Source organism: Etheostoma spectabile, chromosome 6, assembly GCF_008692095.1.
Source record: "Etheostoma spectabile isolate EspeVRDwgs_2016 chromosome 6, UIUC_Espe_1.0, whole genome shotgun sequence".
Lineage (NCBI taxonomy): Eukaryota > Metazoa > Chordata > Actinopteri > Perciformes > Percidae > Etheostoma > Etheostoma spectabile.
Window position 1 is genome coordinate 31730905 of NC_045738.1, and position 14998 is coordinate 31745902.

Here is a 14998-nt window from a genome sequence, read left to right on the forward strand (position 1 = left end):
AGGGGTGGTGCAAGAACCAAAGAGCGAGACAAAAGAAGGGGAGAGCTGTGACAGCTTGATCCAGGTAACTTTGCCTCAGGATATATCCTTCGTAATGAAAAGGATTCACACATCCACATCTGAGATTCTGATACTAATTGACTGAACCCTGAGACCGGAGCAGGACTCAGCTCCAGCAACTCGGAGGAGTATTTGTCAGAAAGCGAGCAGCAGCATTTTTTGCACAAGCTGCAGACGTGAGATGGATTTTTGATTTTACAACTTCGCAGCGCTGTGGAGTCGGGTCTGGCTACACCGCAGATGCATTCTGGTACTTCTTGTTAAAAAATCTAAATGTGTAATTTTTTTCTTTTATTCCTCATTGAACAAAGAGGCCAAAGCTCTTCTCGTCTGAAACTTAACGCATGACCAACATGTCTTCATTTATGTTGAAACAATGCTTTTGTCTTTTGCCTTAAATGTATAATGGATAATGCGAATCAGCACACAATGTTTAAGCACATATAACATTTTAAATAAACACACGCAGCCATACTACAACTTCCACAACATAAAATACTAAATTGACGACAACAACAACAAGAATCTAGACCATAAACTAAATCTAAAAGTCTAAATTCTCTGATGTGAGCTTGTTAAATGTGAATATTTTGTAGTTTATCTCTTCTCTTTGACAGTGAACTGAATATTGGGGACAAAACGAGACATTTGAGGACGTCGTCTTTTTTATTTTATGACATTTTAGAGACCAAACAACAAGTTGATTAATCCAGAAAATAATCAACAGATTAATCAGCCTCAGATTTGTGCAAAAAAAATGAACCAAATTAAATCATGATCAGTTAATCTCAACATCTGCTTTTCAACTAGCTCTTCCCAAAATTAAAGCAAGAGAACTGCACGTAGAGAATGGCTGGTCCAAGTCGAGCCAAGTTTCCTGAGCCGTCTGACATCAAAAAAAGATCCCAGTCAAAACACACACCAACACACACACACACACACACACACACACACACACACACACACACACACACACACACACACACACACACACGCACAGCATACAGAAACATGACCCGCTGCAGTGACTTCCAGGAACCTTTGGTTTGGCCCACTGCTCACCCGTTGCCATCCTGACTTGACTTGTCTCCGATTCCCCGGCCGTGTGAATATTTCGGGGGGGGGGGGCATCAGGCAGTATATGGTAGTCAACCTGTGAACCTGCCAAACAAAAGCTCATGGGGAACCAGAGGAAGTAAATATAGATCCTGGTGGGAATGGAGTTCCCATTCTGGGCCTGTGGAGGTGGACATGTATGGGCACAGAGCAGCCTCCAACATCCCCCCCCACCCCACCCCAAATAAACCCACTCCATCACACACCTGGATGCAGGGTCAGGTTTCTCCCAGGTGCATCATAAAGTTACAGACTGTTTAATGAAGTCTGGCTGAGCTCTGCATCATGGCTGCAACTAACTATTATTTTCATTGTGGTTTGATCTGTTGATTTATTTCCTGGACTAGAAGGGATTAGTTGTTCGGTCTAGGTGGAAAAATGTGGATCTGTGTTTCCCCAAAAGCCCAAAATGACGTCCTCAAATGTCTCGTTTTGTCCACAACTCAAAGATATTCATTGTGCTGTCACAGAGGAGAGAGGAAACTAGAAGATATTCACATTTAACAAGCTGACGTCTGATCACTTTGACGTTTTTTTTTCCCACAAAGTGTCCCAATGTCCCCCAGCAGCAGCCAGTCATGTAGCATGGATTAGAGTGTGAAAGGTCCCGTACAGGAAACAGGAAACATCACTGCCTCTAGTGCTGCCACGCGAAAGGTTTAAAACACTGAACAGCCCGTTTCCTCAGTCCCTTTGTCTCTTTTCTTTCTCTCTGTCTCCGGGAAATGAAGCTGCCTTCAAGTGTTCTTTTGAAATGTCAAGATCTATAAACGATCTGACGGGCAACAGTAAAATGTGAAATATAAAGTCTACTCGTGCTAAATTGGGGGATTAAAGACCACAGCAGGGTGTCACACAAATGAGCCGTTTCAGGGACACTCCCACCCATCGCAGGATCCCCTTTCCTAGTCTGAATGGGCCCCGAAAGTCTGGTTTGAGGTGAAGTCCGCTGCTCATGTGGACTGAAACCTTGCAGACTCTGAGCCTGCAGGTTTTGTAGAAGGTCAGTCGGTTCGTTGGTAATCCACCCTGACCTCCCTAACCCCGCACGCAGCCTGTCAGTGTCTCCAAAACACCGCTGGCCCTCGCTAACTACACAACCACACCGCTGCCGCTGACATCCCACACCTGAACCCCTGTGCAGAGGCGGACGTACCATTAGGAAAAGGTCGGCAATTGACTTAGGCCCCGAGCTACCAAGGGCCCCGTAAAACGCCTCATAAACTTATGGTTACGATTTGTTGTCTTACTTTTCACCAATTAATTATATCTCTAAACATTTATACGCTAAAGTGCTATATACGATTGTTTAATTCATGATGAGAAACTCCCCCCAGTCCCCACTACATTGGACTCTTCCATTATCCTGCTGTGAACAAACAGCTCAGCAGGCTGTAAGCCGGAGGCTACAGACGGCTCGGCGGGCTGTAAGCTGGAGGCTGCAAATGGAATGGCTGGAAAATGAAGCAAAGCTACCGAAGTGGTTCTGTAAAAAGGAAGAAGAAGAAGCGGGAAGAAAGCAGAACGTTTTTAGCAAAACTTCCAAAGGTAACAACCTTTTTTACGACGGCTACTGACAACACGAACATTAACGTTACTAAAGAGCAGCAAGAAGCTGGTGCTTAATGCTAGCAATGCTAACACTGATGAGGAGTAGTGTCAGCCCAGGTTGAGTCTAGTGAAGACTGGAGAAAAGTTACAAGCACGTCTTTTTCAGGTAAATAAGGACAGAAAAGGGGGAGAACGAGGGGGTTGTGGGGAGGAGGGGGGGGCCCCGTGCCTGTGTTTGCCTCAGGCCTCAAAATGACTAAGTCCGCCCCTGGCTCCGCGGGTCCTTGGGGACTCTGGAGGACGAGATCAGCTGCTGGTGGACTCGCACAGCGAGCGGTTGGAGGATAATGTGTGCAGCGGATCAGCTGGCAGGCGCTGAGTCAGCACTCAGAGGCGGCCTCTCAGGCTCTCAGGCTGTTGCGGGTAAACAAGGATTCCTCTGTGAACTCCTGGGAGTTCACGTCCAAGTGGAAATGAGCTCCAAAAACTCTCATGGCTCTCATGCCCCGCGACAAGCGCGTTTTAATTACTGTAAACAGAGAGGGCACAGGGCTCACTGGATGAGGGCAACGAGTTCCCTTCAGTTAGTTCACTCCTACAGTTATCAGCATAACGACTTCCACCTGCTAGCGTGCTGCTATTTCTTTACACTTTGCTCATGAAAATGAGCATATCTCAAAATCTAAAAAATGTGCATAGTACGAATAACTTCTGGAGTGGTTAAGAAAAATGTTGTTCTTGTTTCTACATTTGGAAAATCCTTTGCCTCAATAGTTTTTAAATAGTAAGATTTTATGAGAAATCATTTCTGATTTTAAAAAAGAAAATACAATATTTATTGACCTATATAACCTTTCAGGTTGTGCTGATTTTAGGGAAATGAGGCATTTGAAGAAATGACATAGAGAAATCTCAATAAGCAAAATACCAATGTAAGGGGGGGGGGGGGGGGTTTTGTTTTGTAGAGTTCAAGGGGTGAAGCAGTGGAAATCAGATTATTATTTATTGTCTGGAACAACAGGTCAAATTGAAAGAAGTTTTTTTTTTTTTTTTAAGTTCCCAGTCTGCCAGCTTGAGATCGCGTTTCCTCTCATAACTTCCTGCGTCTCTGTGAATCGTTACAAGCTGATTTTCGGCACGTGAAATACCAGCGTTGCATGCGCAGGATGTCGCCACGGTTACTGCACACGATGATTTACGTGTGAGCGAATGTGCAGTGGCGGCTGCAGCTTTCTTGCAACAAAAAAGAGAGAGAGAGAGAGAAAGGATCTGGTGGACAGATGAAGCAGCTCTGTTAGAGAGAGACGGGATCCACACACACACACACACACACACACACACACACACACACACACACACACCACACACACACCACACCACACACACACACAGAGCTGTCAGCTTGCCTGATTGTTTACATGTGACAGCTGCTGCTCCGCCAGCTCACAGTGCCCCCTGCTGGCACACTGGCTGTATTACACTGGAGCTTCACCTCCATCAGCAGAGCAGCAGCTGGTCAATAGCCTGTTGATAGACATTTAACAATCAAGATATTTCATAAGGGAATACTACTACTACTACTACTACTACTAGACTTGTTCAAATAGCCATACCAGTATCGGAAATGCCTCCAATGCCAGCCTAAAATGTTAGTATCGGCGAATACAAGTCAATGCACCGATCTGATACTGTGTCATTTAGCCCTGGGGGGGAAAAAATCTACTTTTTAAAGTTGGTTATTTATGTTCTTCTTCCGTTGTGACTGATTGTCAATACAGGGGCTGCAGTGTTTTCACATGTCCCTGTTTTACGGGCTCGGAAACACCGGAGTGGTGTTGACACGAGGCAGAACCGTACACAAAAGGATATTTGTTTTAATCCCAAAACGTAGCAGTGTAGCTGTCGCCTCAGTCCCAAGGTGGTGGATAAGAAAGACAAATATTATAACGTTTTAATCGCTCAACCCATGAATTCTGTTCTTTCTCTGTCTCTGCAGCTGATGCCTGCTCCGCTCAGCGCGGGGACGGCCGCTCCGGGTCCACCGCCGGTCCCGAGGACGAGGAAGACCTGGTGATGGTCCCCTCCCCCATGGCCAGCCCCGCCATCCGCTACGCCTCCTGCATCTCCCTCAACTCCACGGCCGACACCGACCTGGACGGCGGGGCGGAGGAAGAGGAGGAGGAAGAGGACGACGGGGACGAAGGGGAGAGCGGGTTCCTTCGTCTGGACGCCGGCTCTCTGGAGGAGAGCTGGTTCGTCACGCCGCCGCCTTGCTTCACGGGCCGCGGCAGCCAGCCCGGCCTCCTGGAGACCAGCCCCCTGGAGAACCTGCTGATCGAGCACCCCAGCATGTCGGTCTACGCCCACCACGGCACCCGCAGGCTGACCCTCGACACCCTGCCGCGCTCCCTGGACCTGGACCTGGGCCTGGGCTTGTTCCCTGAAGGGGGGCCCGCCGCCAGGACACCCTGCGCTGGGAAGGAGGTGGGCAGACGCACTCTGGACGGCCCTCGTCACAGGTAACGAACAAACAAACGCACTATAAGTGAACGTCCTTCGCTCAAAGGGTGACGTTGGTTGGTTGGTTGTTTGGGTGGGTGGGTGTTGGTTTTTTTTGTTGGGTGGGTGGGTGGGGGTTGGTTGGGTGGGTGGTTGGTTGGGTGGGGTGGGTGGTTGGTTGGTTTGTTGGTTTGTGGGTGGGTGGTTTGGTTGGGTGGGGGGTTGGTTTGTTTTTGTGGGTGGGTGGGTGGGGGGTTGGTTGGTTGGTTGGTTTGTTGGTTTGGTGGGTGGGTGGGGGGTTGGTTTGTTGGGTGGGTGGTTGGTTGGGTGGGTGTTTGGTTTGTTTTGTTGGGTGGGTGGGGTGGGGGGTTGGGTTGGTTGGTTGTTGGGTGGGTGGGTGGGGGGTTTTTCAGCCTGGACCCTATTTCCACATGTGTCTAAGTAATTGATTTACAACAACAATCTTTGAAATTGGTCCAGTAATAAGCAGGAAACAATTGCACGTCTTCAATTTCCGTCAACTAAAAACGAAGCGCTGTACTCTTTCTATTACACAGCACAACAAGCACTTTAAACGTGCATTTTTATTTTATTTTTATCTATATATTGTATTTATGTATAGTATTGTAGTGTATTTGTGGTTTTGTATGTATTCTCTAGTTTTTGATGGGTAGGATGGCGAGTGTGAGCGCTGTAATTTCCATTTCTATGGATGAAATGAACTTGACTTGAATAAAAGTGTTTTTGCCACTGACCAGACTCCATTTAAATAAACAGTTATTTTATCACCCGAAACACACACTTCATACAAAGTCAACAGAAACAAAAATAAAACTATCAAAAACCACCTTGGTTTCTCTTTCAGCCGTCCCAACAATCACCACTCTGGTCTGGTTGAATTCAACCCTTAATTCACCCATTCACATGTGGAGATATGCTGCTCTATTACACGCTTAAAAGTAGTGTTTTTGTAAATGGAGTCTGGTGGGTTTGGCGAGGGGGATTTCGGGGCGGTTTCATACTGACCCCGGTGTTGTCCTCGGGTCAAGTTTGACCCATTTTTAAAAAAGAAAAGAAGTGTTTCTTTCAACCAAATGTTCAGAAAAACAAAGTGGATTGTTCCGCACAACGCTCTGCACAAGGAAAATAAATGATCAGCCCACTGCTTTCTCCATTTTGATGTTTTTATTCATGGGAAGCCCCCAAAAAACGTCACGAGGCCCCCTGTTGTAATGGACAACCAGCCAGTTGGACTTGTGCAGCAGTACAAATACCTTGGGACTGTGATGGACAGTAAGCTGTGCTTTGAGTCCCAGGTTGATGCTGTGTGTAAAAAAGCACATCAGCGCATGCACTTTCTCCGTAAGCTTCGTAGTTTTAATGTCGACACTGTTTTTATGAAAATGTTTTATTCCTGTTTTATTGAATCAGTTCTTACTTTTTCTTTTATCTGCTGGCACGGGTCACTCTCCATTAAACAGGGAAACCGCATGCAAGGTATTGTGAAGGTGTGCAGCAAAATTGTTGGCACACCCTTAAATGACCTAGACGACCTGTATAAGGCCAGATCACTGAAGAAGCCGAGAGCCATCCTGGCTGATCCTAGTCCTCCTGGCTGATCCTAGTCCTCCTGGCTGATCCTAGTCCTCCTGGCTGATCCTAGTCCTCCTGGCTGACCCTAGTCCTCCTGGCTGATCCTAGTCCTCCTGGCTGATCCTAGTCCTCCTGGCTGATCCTAGTCCTCCTGGCTGACCCTAGTCCTCCTGGCTGACCCCAGTCCTCCTGGCTGACGCTAGTCATCCTGGCTGATCCTAGTCATCCTGGCTGACGCTAGTCATCCTGGCTGACCCTAGTCATCCTGGCTGACCCTAGTCATCCTGGCTGACGCTAGTCATCCTGGCTGATCCTAGTCCTCCTGGCTGACCCTAGTCATCCTGGCTGACGCTAGTCATCCTGGCTGACCCTAGTCATCCTGGCTGACGCTAGTCATCCTGGCTGACCCTAGTCATCCTGGCTGATCCTAGTCATCCTGGCTGATCCTAGTCATCCTGGCTGATCCTAGTCATCCTGGCTGATCCTAGTCATCCTGGCTGATCCTAGTCATCCTGGCTGATCCTAGTCATCCTGGCTGACGCTAGTCATCCTGGCTGACGCTAGTCATCCTGGCTGACGCTAGTCATCCTGGCTGACCCTAGTCATCCTGGCTGACCCTAGTCATCCTGGCTGACCCTAGTCATCCTGGCTGACGCTAGTCATCCTGGCTGATCCTAGTCCTCCTGGCTGATCCTAGTCCTCCTGGCTGATCCTAGTCCTCCTGGCTGATCCTAGTCCTCCTGGCTGATCCTAGTCCTCCTGGCTGACCCTAGTCCTCCTGGCTGACCCCAGTCCTCCTGGCTGACGCTAGTCATCCTGGCTGATCCTAGTCATCCTGGCTGACGCTAGTCATCCTGGCTGACCCTAGTCATCCTGGCTGACCCTAGTCATCCTGGCTGACGCTAGTCATCCTGGCTGACGCTAGTCATCCTGGCTGACCCTAGTCATCCTGGCTGACGCTAGTCATCCTGGCTGATCCTAGTCCTCCTGGCTGATCCTAGTCCTCCTGGCTGATCCTAGTCATCCTGGCTGACCCTAGTCATCCTGGCTGACGCTAGTCATCCTGGCTGACCCTAGTCATCCTGGCTGACCCTAGTCATCCTGGCTGATCCTAGTCATCCTGGCTGATCCTAGTCATCCTGGCTGATCCTAGTCATCCTGGCTGACCCTAGTCATCCTGGCTGACCCTAGTCATCCTGGCTGACGCTAGTCATCCTGGCTGACCCTAGTCATCCTGGCTGACAATAGTCATCCTGGCTGATCCTAGTCCTCCTGGCTGACCCTAGTCATCCTGGCTGATCCTAGTCATCCTTTCTGGGATGAATTCAGGCTGCTGCCATCCGGGCGCAGATATAGTCTGCCACGATGCAGAACAAACAGACTAAAAAGGTCATTCATCCCGGCGGTTATTATTGTTAATAATACTCTGTAAATTCAATTTAAATTATGCTGTACTGTGGTTGTGTTTTATTGTTGTGGTTTGATAAAATATTGTTACTGCTGGCTGTGATTCAAATTGCCCCTTGGGGATAATAAAGTTACCTTGAACCTTGAGGCTTAGAAAAAAAAAATGGACAGAAACATTTTGGAAAAAGAGACAAAAAACCCAATTGCAGCCAGGTTCGTGGTTCGTGGTTTCGTCTGAACTCTGACTTCACAACACTCTCGTGTGTGTGTGTGTGTGACACGTGTTTGTTTTGTTACCTTTTCATTGTGTTTAGATTTATCAGTTACGCCATTCATTTCCACAGTCCTACTGTTATCACGTAGTTTTCTAGCGCACAAATTTAACAGCTAAGACTACGGCGATGGGCACGCATGCAACGCTGACTCCATAACTTCCTCAATCTGTTAATCATCTTTATACATTGTTCATCATTACCATCTTATCTCGTTAGATATTCCTTAGTTACAGTAACCACGAGATTGTTAGTCCCTTTGGGTTAAACCTGTTTGGGGTATATTTACATTATCACGAGTGTTTCTTTCGTGGAGTCGTGTTTTTTTTTGGCTGGTTTTTAAAGCCGTTTGCATATTTCCCGCCTGAGCCACCCCTGCAGCTTTTAGGGAAGAATGGTTTAGTCCATTTCAGAGGTGCGATACCCGAATATTTGAGATTCAGTCAAGAATCTCCAGCACCCTATATTAAATCTAACATTACAAACCTAGGAGTTAAAGTGGACCCTGAGCTTAAATTTGACAATCAAATCAAAGCAGTTGTCAAATCAAGCTTCTTTCATTTGAGGCAACTGGCCAAAATAAAACCAATTTTGTCAAGGCAACATTTTGAAACTGCAATCCACGCCTTTATAACTACACGGCTGGACTATTGTAATTCACTATATGTGGGGGTTAGTGGGTCCTCCATCACCCGTCTCCAGATGATACAAAATGCAGCAGCACGTCTTTTAACGGGCACACGTAAACATGAGCACATCTCCCCGATTTTAGCTTCACTACACTGGCTTCCTATTCAATTTAGGATCCATTTTAAAATTCTGTTGTTTGCTTTTAAATCACTAAATGGTCTTGCCCCGCCATACCTCTCTGAGCTTCTACACCCTTATAAACCCGTCCGCGCTCTCAGGTCAGAGGATCAGCTGCTCCTGACTGTGCCTGAAACTAAGCGTAAGCTCAGAGGGGACCGGGCCTTTGCTGTGTCTGCCCCTAGACTATGGAAGGATCTGCCTTTGCATGTAAAACAGGCCTCTTCTTTATCTGTTTTTAAAACCCTTCTTAAAACCCATCTTTTCTCTTTGGCTTTTGACACATAGTAAGATGTCGACTTCATTTACTTGTTCTTATTTGCTACTTTGTGTGTTTTAATTGTATGGTTATTAATTATAGATATGTTTGTTTATTTTCTGTACAGCACTTTGGTCAACTTTGGTTGTTGTAAAGTGCTTAACAAATAAAGTTGGTATGGTAAGAGAGAGGGCTGGATGTGTGAAAGCCGAGTTAATTGCAGTCAAAAGGCAATTTGTGAGCAGCTGTTCTTTTGTTTGGTATTTGACTTTTATCCTTTTTGACTCTCATGTCTGTTTCTTTTCCAGTTTTCAGAGTCTTTGTTTTTTTTTTTTTTTGCTATTTTTGCCCCTTTTTTTTGGTCTTATTTGGGAACAATAAAAAAAAAATACCCCATCTTAAATCAAGAAGAACGTTTGATTCGTCCTTCCGGTTACACACCCTACTGAGACTACCGGTAACCTCTACCTACAACACGGACCAATAATTCCACAGATTATTGTTCATGTTCGTCACGTCGACCACAATGCATGGCGTAGGGTCCGGGTTAGAAGAAACAGAAGAAAAAAAAAACTACCTTTTTTATAATATTTGAATTGTTTTTTAGGTAGTTTTTATATTTTCTGTCAGTCAATTCAGCACCAAGTACTCAGTGATCCTCCCGGCTCCGTCTGACCCCCCCTGTCTTGTCTCTTGTCTCTGACCCCCCCCTCTCTTGTCTCTGACCCCCCCTGTCTTGTCTCTTGTCTCTGACCCCCCCCTGTCTTGTCTCTTGTCTCTGACCCCCCCTGTCTTGTCTCTGACTCCCCCTCTCTTGTCTCTTGTCTCTGACCCCCCCGTCTTGTCTCTTGTCTCTGCCCCCCCTCTCTTGTCTCTGACCCCCCTGTCTTGTCTCTTGTCTCTGACCCCCCCTGTCTTGTCTCTTGTCTCTGACCCCCCCTCTCTTGTCTCTTGTCTCTGACCCCCCCTTCTCTTGTCTCTTGGTCCTGACCCCCCCTTCTCTTGTCTCTTGTCTCTGACCCCCCCTCTCTTGTCTCTTGTCTCTGACCCCCCCTGTCTTGTCTCTTGTCTCTGACCCCCCCTGTCTTGTCTCTTTGTCTCTGACCCCCCCTCTCTTGTCTCTTGTCTCTGACCCCCCCTGTCTGTCTCTTGTCTCTGACCCCCCTGTCTTGTCTCTTGTCTCTGACTCCCCCTCTCTTGTCTCTTGTCTCTGACCCCCCCCTGTCTTGTCTCTTGTCTCTGACCCCCCCTCTCTTGTCTCTGACCCCCCCTCTCTTGTCTCTGACCCCCCTGTCTTGTCTCTTGTCTCTGACCCCCCCTCTCTTGTCTCTTTTCTCTTGTCTCTTGTCTCTGACCCCCCCCTCTCTTGTCTCTTGTCTCTGACCCCCCCTGTCTTGTCTCTGTCTCCCCCTGCAGGCCGGAGGCCGCGGTGGTCCAGCGTCGCTCCAGCCTCCACTCGGCCTGCTACGTGGCGGGGCTCGCCGCCCGCGCCGGCCTCCTCCAGCAGCGCGCTGGCGACGCGACCCAACGCACCCAACCGGTGTCCCGCAACGCCCTGCGCCGCCTCAACCTGCTGCGCTCGCCGAAGGCCAGCACCAAGCACCTGCACCAGCCCAGCCAGAGACACCTCAACTACTGAGGCGCTCGGATCATCATCATCATCATCATCATCATCATCATCTACATCATCATCATCTACATCATCATCTACATCATCATCATCTACATCATCATCATCTACATCATCATCTACATCATCATCATCTACATCATCATCTACATCATCATCATCTACATCATCATCATCTACATCATCAACATCTACATCATCAACATCATCAACATCAACCTCCGTCCTCTAAGCATTGTGGGAAACTGACATTGGCCACTGCAAGAAATCCACACCAGCAACAGTTCTTCAGCCATTGGTCACGCCCCGATCTGTTCTCACATCTGATTGGACGGGGAAATAAGGAAAAGTGGCTGGTGATTTTTTTTTTATTTTTTTTTTTATCAGCTCATGTGGCCAGTGGGTGCAAAGTTTCCACTCTCTTCCTCCTTCTCTCCATCCATCCATCCTTCCTCCTATCTATTGATGTTGAAAAGAAAAGACGTTATCATCATCATGTGTCCCCCAACATGTCCTCCTCCCATCACCTTTGTTTTGTTTTACTGTCCCTCTACTGGACCAGTTTGCGTCCAATCACAGAGAGGAAGAGCTATCACAGTGTTGTCCTCTCTTTCTCCTTCCGTTTCTTATTCTCCTCTCCATCCATCCATCCACCCTCCTTCATATTGATGTTGATGTGGTCCCAAACATGTCCCCAAACATGTCCTCCTCCTATAATCCTTGTTTCACTGTCCCTCTACTGGACCAGTTTGCGTCCAATCCCAGAGAGGAAGAGATCTCACGATGTTCTCCTCCATTTCTATTTCTCCTTCTTTTCTCTCTTTACTTGATCTTCATGGACAGCTCCATGTGTAGAATCAATGCTGTAGGTCACTTTACTCAGCGGCAGGTTCGCAGCGCGGCGGGACGTGATGTCACGGCGATGTCACGGCGATGTCACGGCGATGTCACGGCGATGTCACGGCCTCTTGGCGGCGTTGCAACTCGATCCGAGGATGTCAGATCCCGAATCACTTCGACGCCATTTAATCGGTGCAGCAGCGTTGTGATAGTGTCGCCCACAGATGGTTGTGACTGTTGCGCGCCAGTTTTTAAAAGGAAAGTTATTAAAACCATGAGTCAAAAAACATTTAAAGGAAAAAAATCCCCTCGAATAACTCAACACTGTTGTAGTCAGCAAGCTGTGAAAGGGCTGAAACTGAGGATTATTATCACTGGTTCACCGATTAATCGATTAGTTGTTTGGTCTATAAAAGGTCAGAAAATGGTAAAAAAAAAAAAACTAGAATAAACTACAATTTTTTTTTTTTTTCCCCATAAAAAAAATGACTCATGGATTATTCGCTTAATCGTCGCAGCTCTGATCTGTAGCTGTTTCGGTCACACTTTTATCTCGCTTTGTTCCTACTTCCTACGTTTCCCATGATGCATTTCCACACCCGGCGACGACGACGCGTTTATTTACAACAGAAAATCTGTTACGCACTGGGCCTGAGACGCGGCTCTTTACCAGGCAGGGATTCTAGATTCTGGCCAGTTGCATGATGGGAAATGTAGGATCCAGTGTTTTTGGAGTTTTTGACCCATAGACGTGACTCAAAATTAGGAAATCTCTGCATGTGATGCTTCAGTATCGTTCAGGCCTTGAACCCTCATGTTACCCACGGGTCAAATTTGACCTGAGCGCTGAAAATGTCAAAATTCAAAATATCAACACGTCAAAAAAAAAAAAAAAAAAGCACCTACATCATTGAAAAAGAGACACAAATGTCGTAAAGAAATTACAATAATGTAGATTTTTTTTTTTTTCCATGGTTCACAGGAAGACAACACTAAGGCAATACCGCATCCCTGTAGTACCCTTTAAATATAAAATATATATTGTTAGTTCTTTAAATACAGAGAAAGTGATTTAATTTCCTGCCGTAGTAGAAACTAAAAACCAACAGTTTGCAGCAAGAAAATTCACATTTTGAATGCCAACGTTTTTGTGACAGTTTCGTTTCCCTCGCTCCCGAAATCTGCGCGGGAAGTGACCTCGTGACGTGACCTCGTGTTTGCGTGTAGCCGATATTCCGATTATATATATATTCCAGTGTTTGTTTGGAGCATTTCGATGAGATTTATTTCCTAATTCCTAATCTTTCCTCTCTGGTGTTTAAATCGCTCGTCCTGCAACGCTCGGCCGAACCTGCCTCTGATTCGTAATTCGGTAACTTTTCACTATATAGATATAGATATATATATAATCTATATCTTATCTATATCTATATCTTAGATATATATATATATATATATATATATATATAGATATATATATATATATTTTTATGAATGAAAAAGAGAAAAAAATTACTGGGTTAAATATCACTAAACGCCTTGTTTTTAACGGTAGCTTCGAGATACATTTAGACGATGTAAAAAAAAAAAAAAAAAAAAAAAAAAAGACAAAATGTATTTAAAAAAAAAAACTTCCAAAAATATTTTTTTGAAAAGACAAAAAAATAAATAACATACAGTATGAAGTCGGTATATATGCGTCTATTATGTTTGATTATGTTCGTGTGCAGACTGTTGCATGCTGGTAGAGATGTGTTAGTGTGATGATGGCGGGGGGGGGGGGGGGGGGGGGGGGGGGGACAAAAATGGGGGGGGGGGGGGGGGAAACAAAAATATTTTTTTTATTTTTTATGTTTTTAAAAATGAATCTGCAGTCTACTTCTCAGGGTCACAACCATCACCTTCACTCTTTTTGGCAAAAAAAAAAAACAAAAATGCAGATTTTACTTGACGGTTGATGATTTTTCTTTTTGTTCCTCTTGGTGAGAAATAATTCGACTTTTATTGTGAAAAGCAACTTTTAAACGTTTTAAATGTCTCAGTCAGCTGTTTGAATCCCATCGAGATGGAGAGAGTTGGTTATATTTGCCTTAACGTGGTTTTTTAGAGATGTACTTTAAGCGTTTTTATCCTATTTTCCATGTTGACGTAGTTGCATCGTTTTAGCTAAACTGTGTTTTGTTTGTTTTTTGGACTTTTTCAGCGTAACTCCGACGTGTTATCGCTGCAATTTTCATTTTTCCTTCAAATCTCCACAAAGAACGTGATAGACGAAATTTTGGGGAATGAGGAAATTAAACAACAATGCAAAGGGAGTCAAAATTACGAGATGGAAAGTCGAAATCTTGACTTTTAAAAGTCTAAATAATTAAATATTGAGCTGAGAGCCTGTTTGTCTCTCGTCAGGACGTCTTCTAAACTGAGAATTTGGACGTTAAAGACCTAAAAAAAAAAATGGGACTATCTCAGGATTTTGACTTCTCTCGCACTACATATACTAGATCCTCCCAAAATTTGAGTTACTGCGTCAACTTTTGGGTTTAAAGTACGTAAAAAAAAAAAAGCCCTTTTTTTTTAACTTCTCAAACTTTAAGATCTTAACTTAAGATCCTTTAAAAAAAAAAAAAAAATGCTGTTTTAAGACACACAAAATACACACATTTGTGTAGTAGAAACACACAAAAGAGAAGTTTTTTTAAAGTTGTGACGGGGACATTTTGCAGCTCGGTCCCCGAGTGTCCATCCGACGTCCGTGGTCGCCGTGGCGATGGGACAGCAGCGTTGTTGACGTCCGCACGGTTTGATGTAAATAATCGTATAATTGAGTGGTTCTCTCTACAGTGTATTTATGCTTCTGTCTTATTTGTCAAATGTCTCTCTCTGTCTGTCTCTCTCAATGTCTCTCTCTGTGTGTCTCTCTCTATCTGTCTCTTCATCTCTCCCTCTCTCTCTCTCTCTCTCTGT

At 45.6% G+C, this 14998-nt stretch overlaps 1 protein-coding gene across 1 annotated transcript in view; it reads left to right on the top strand.

Moving 5' to 3' along the window:
- The window catches only part of tp53inp1 (tumor protein p53 inducible nuclear protein 1), a 14878-nt gene extending 1946 nt beyond the window's left edge, over positions 1-12932 (top strand). Inside the window, 3 exon segments of the mRNA XM_032519347.1 lie at positions 4724-5246; positions 10981-11251; positions 11408-12932. Of these exon segments, the coding sequence (XP_032375238.1) occupies positions 4724-5246; positions 10981-11203 (746 nt within the window). The 3' untranslated portion in view covers positions 11204-11251; positions 11408-12932.
- Positions 12933-14998: the final 2066 nt, after the last annotated feature.